General features: G+C 41.1%; 1 protein-coding gene across 1 annotated transcript; it reads right to left on the bottom strand.

Annotated features, from left to right (window-relative positions):
• Positions 1 to 4,082: 4,082 nt before the first annotated feature.
• On the bottom strand, positions 4,083 to 4,765 carry LOC118503597 (cytochrome c oxidase subunit 6C-1-like). Its single transcript, XM_036037051.1, has 2 exons — positions 4,674 to 4,765; positions 4,083 to 4,565 (listed from the first exon to the last, which is right to left on the bottom strand). Exon 2 carries the CDS (start codon positions 4,528 to 4,530, stop codon positions 4,288 to 4,290), a length of 243 nt encoding a protein of 80 aa, XP_035892944.1. The 5' UTR covers positions 4,531 to 4,565; positions 4,674 to 4,765; the 3' UTR covers positions 4,083 to 4,287.
• Positions 4,766 to 5,130: the final 365 nt, after the last annotated feature.

The raw sequence follows: 5,130 nt of genomic DNA, 5'->3' as shown, positions 1-5,130 counted from the left end.
ACAGAGCACACTCGCTCGCGCTGCAGTTGGCGTGCGGATTGCTGTGAGGAAAAAGAAGCGACCGAATAATGCATATGCACTTACACGGTGCATTCACTTGGCACTTCAATCAACCATTTCAGCTCCGGCTGCTGTGTGTCCTCCTGTCCGGAAATGGAATGTGTCACGGGGACGAGCAGGAAGAAGCCGGCCCTGTAAGCCACTGTCTTCGTACACACTCAGCCAGTCTGTCTGTTCCTACCCCATTTGTCCCACGTACGCAAGTCTTGGTAATGGAATTTCTGGGACGTCTTCCACCGAGCTGCCTGATTTATTTTTGTCTGTTGCACTGTTGCTCCTTTCAATTATGCCCGCACGGTAGTTTATTTACTGCGGGTGAGTGAATATGAGTGAAAGGTGAAGTGAGCACTGCTGAAGCAGCACTTCACAGGACGAGCGTCCAAGGTTGGGACGAATTGGAGAGGGAGAGGGGGGCTACATTTTCACTTTCACATTTTCGCCATAATCACGTAGAGTATGTGTATGGTGTGTTGGAGTCACTGCAGCTTTTGTGTGTGTGTCATGCTCCTGTTTTTCTAAGGTTGATCTTCGCAGGCGAAAGTGCAGACAAGAAGCTCAAACTGATGAAATATTCATCAGCAAAACTGCTGGCTGTTCCTTTGCAGTTGCAAAGAAAGCTTTACATGAGCGTTTGTTTGTGAGGAGTGCTATGTAATACTTTTTTGTTAGCTGTAGTTGGTGTTTAACATAACATAAACAGATGAATTGTTTTGATCTTTCACATCTTCTAATAGCTTATATATAATTGAATAATAAAGGTTTTTAAAATCAACTAAAAAAACATCTTTTTAAATACAAAGCTGGGCTTTATTGTGAATGACAGAAAGACTTCTCCTTCTTTCTTGACCTAACGACCTCTTAGGTCATGCCTGTCATTTCTGGCTTACTAGACTTATAGATACCACGTAGTTGGGTAGTCAGTGCTCACCATGGTGGAACGGCTCAGATGCGATTTTAACCCCGGTGATTCTACCGTGTGCGTAGACATGCCCAAAGTATTAAAAATATTGTTTTTGCATTTTAAATTGTTTTATGGCGTTGGAAAATTAAAGAGAGCCGTCCCTCATGACTAATAATTGAAAAAATATAACGGAGCTTCTTAATTGAAATATAACACAAGACTATTTAAAATCAAACTATAACAATTCACTCAAATTTGGTATCATAACCATAATTCACGGTGTATTCATAATTTGGGAATATTTTTTTATGACGCATCACTGTCTACGCAACATAATTGCTAAAAATATAAGTTTTATATTAAAAAAATGTTTTAAGTAAACAATAAATAACTATAAACCGGTTAGTGCTGATTTATGGATAGGATTGTGGGGGGCGGTAGAGGCGACAATGGCGCAGATTCAAGAGGTTCAAGTCTCATCTGTACCGTTCCCCCGTAGTGACTGAGGATCCTATCCATCTACGTGGTATCATTAACTCTAGTAAGCCAGAAATGGCAAGCATTACCAGAGAGGTCGAAAGACCAAAACAGAAGATAATGATGATCAAGGCTGGAAAGGACCATCGTCATCATCAGACTGACATAGATTAGAGAGCAAGTGGAAGCATGTTAAATAAGTTTCAATCAAATAGTTTTATTAACGATTGATACATTATTTGTTACTTAGTTTGCAATACATCGCCAGAATAATCTCAAATACAGTATAATAAAAAACAAATTTATCCATGTTTATTACAATGTGTGGAACTAGATATAACAATTAGCACATTTTTTATCAAAGTTACATTGCGATTCTATGTTTAGTTGATGTTAACTTGAAATATTTTCAACCGTTTTTTATCATTACGTTTGTAGGGGTACGGCGTACTTCGGAGATTGGAAGAAGAAGGGAATGGTGGTAAAAACACTTGGTGGGGGTAGTGGGCTAGCATCGGGAAGAGCACAATAGTGACTGTTGGACTTTGCCAAACTGGCCGACTATCAAGGGGAAGGATTGGTCCGGACTATTAATCACGCCGAGCAAGCCAGGTTCCAAGGATAGAAGGGACTGGTACGGATCGCCGGCCTACGCCAAACTGATCGCATATCAGATGAAAAGGTAAGGAGGGATACAGTGGTAGAATGCGAAAGGAAGGCCAGGGAAGAATAAAAACAATGGAGAATGCTACTGAGTGTAGGAAAGTCGCCACCCACCCCAGGACTTCAAACCGATTATCTAGCTGAATGGAAGATTGTAAATAATTCTCGCTTCAGTTTCCGTTACAGTTTTAAACCTTTCATGAACTTTATTGGTCTCCACCGGAGGTACAGGTAACAACATGATGTGTTTCATCAGCAGTGACAATGTGTTTTGCTATTGCCTGCCTTCAGGCGTAAAAAGTCAAATATTTGCATATCCTCCAGGCGCAAACCCTCTCCTGTGTCATACAAATTGAACAACGTTCACATTTTTGAAAACCGTTAACATTTAAGTTAATGAAAGTTCATGAATAGGGTGCGAAATAAAAATAGCAGCACGCAAAACAATTTTCCTGTTCCATTTTTGAAAAAAAAAATTCCCGTATATTTTTCAATTGCGGCCTGTTTCCATTCGAGATGTAGTTTTACACAAAAAGTCACAAAAGAAATCATTTGTTTTTTCGCCAGCTTCTGAATACAATGCACGTTTTTTAAGCTTAATAACATACAGCTTCGTACTGGAAGCTTTTTTATAACCACCTGGAAGCAGCCAGATAGCACAATAATATTGTCCGTCATTGTATATACTGTACAGACTTATGCGTTGGTCATAGAAGCATTTGCTGGAAGTCCTTAAAAAGACTGTAATATGTCTTGTTCGAGTTGAATATGAATTTTATTTCCATTTATCAAATCACACATTCCTTGTCAACCGATTCCCTCAAAACTGAAATCACATCCAGTACAGAACACAAAATCCCAACCCTCTCCGACAGATACACTGATTGACTTTGAGAAGCTCCCAAAAGCCAACGGGATAACCAACCCGTACCGTGAAGCTGCACCGGCTAATCCTCTAACAGCATTACTGTCATCAACGACATCATTATCCACACTCCAGTCCGCCACTTCCCCGAGAGCCCTACTGATGTGCCGCCTCCCGAGCACGCTCCCGGTGAGCGAAAATAATCCCCAGCATGAATAAATAATAAACATCGCACCGTGCTGACCATCCGTGCTTTAGACCATCATCAGATGCTTTTTGTCACGAGACGTCAAACCTGCACCCTTCTATAGCGGCTGCATAAATCTAGCCTTAAACCTTGCCGCTCACCAAAAACTGGCCACATAAATGTTAATATCAAACTCTTCACGGGAACCTTCCCGGGGATCTTCTTGTGAGGAATGAGGGCTAACATTCCAACGCGCTCAGTGAGACCAGCGAAAACCAAAACAAGCCTTTTCATATTCACACTCCTCTACTCGCAGCAAATAATTTCCATCAAACTGTCCCTTTCTCCCCGCCGGTCAACGGATTGCGATTGAGCAAACATCAAAATCGCATTAAAATCATCATACATTTCCTCCATCTTCCATCGTGGGGGGTTTCTGTTTCTGGGATTCTGAGAACAGTCGAAGGGAAGAGTTCGTAATGGTGTGGCGCATTTGAAAGGATCACTATTGATGGCTTTATGGGAGTGTTATGGCCACTCATGTATGTATCGAGAATAGTTTAGGGCAAATAAAATTAAATGGTTATCAAATCCCTTTCCAGCAAATGAAGTACTTTCAGCCTTCCAAATTAGAGTTGAATTTAGGGTTACTGAACTTCCCGGAGTTTCCTCATATATATAATATGTATGAAAATCCCGAGCCATACCTTACTGGACTTAATGATACAACGTAGTTGAACACTCAGTTCTTACTAAGGGAGAAAGATACTAATCGGATATGATCCACGGTTCTGCCGTGTGAAGACTGTCGTCGCTATTGCGTCGGCTACTTGTCCCCCAAGGTATAATTACATTTGTTTTTAGAATAAGTACGATAGATAATAAAAGCATCTAAGTAACCCTGCGTTTAACGTATGTTGCCATAGAAACGACAAGCGTTGGTTGGCTGTTTTATTCTTTTAGCCGGAGCATTTTAAATTATGTAATACACTAGGCAACACGTAAGTGATGTTTGGATTAACCGGAATTTCCTTTACTGTGCTATTTCCATTCCTATATAGAGCGATCACGCAATTAGTGCTTCCAGTGCCTTTTTTCTATGGCTTTACGATGGCTTTTACTCCGGGGCCAAATCTAATCCTGCACCGATTGCAACAGACCGGCATCCTTCATGCGCTGGAAGGCCTTGTTCGCGTCGTAATTCTTGTAGAACTCGGCGTAGTCTCGCTTCCTCGGTTCGTTGCGCAGCATTTTTATCGAAATAACGGCCGTGGTGACCAGGGCGATGGCCATGATCAGATTGCGCTTGACGATGACATTGTGCAGACCGCGCATGCGCGCCGGTTTCGGAATTCGGTACGTGACTTCTTCAGACATCTTGGCCGTTTGGTTTGTTTTTCTTCCTGTTAGATCTGCATAAACACCGAAGTTAGGAAAACGATATGCGAATAACTGGACAGTTCACCAAGCGTATGATGCTTTTTAGGCACAGGACTTTTCAAACCTTGTACCACCCCTACCTTAGGGTTAGTTTGTATAAATATTACGCGAACCTTGCACGGCGAATGATTGACTACGACTAGTTCTGCAATGCAGATTAGCCTGCTTTTATAGCTGACGATCACAGCCAAAAACCAATGATTACTTCGATGCTGCACTTGGTTGTAGCCTACACCATCTCCAGTAACTTGACAGACGTTGCTAAAGACGTTGCTAAGGACGTTGCATACTGAAATAAAAATCAAGGCATTTTTAGATGCTAGCATTTGATTTTTGCATCTCATTTGAGGTGTACATTTTGATGTTAAGCCGTTTTTCTTAATTTAAAAAAAGTAAAAAGATAGTCAAATCTATCCTTTGCAAGGGATTTTTCATTACCTTAACATAAATATTTCATTCTTTTAATGACCTATCTACCTCTCAAATGAACTTAGATAGGTTTCATAATAGAGCTAAATTGCTTATCGCCTCATGCCG

The sequence above is a fragment of the Anopheles stephensi genome, chromosome 2, assembly GCF_013141755.1.
Source record: "Anopheles stephensi strain Indian chromosome 2, UCI_ANSTEP_V1.0, whole genome shotgun sequence".
In the NCBI taxonomy this organism is placed as follows: domain Eukaryota; kingdom Metazoa; phylum Arthropoda; class Insecta; order Diptera; family Culicidae; genus Anopheles; species Anopheles stephensi.
The sequence above is the reverse complement of the archived record's forward strand: the minus strand, read 5'-3'. Positions and strand labels throughout refer to the sequence as shown.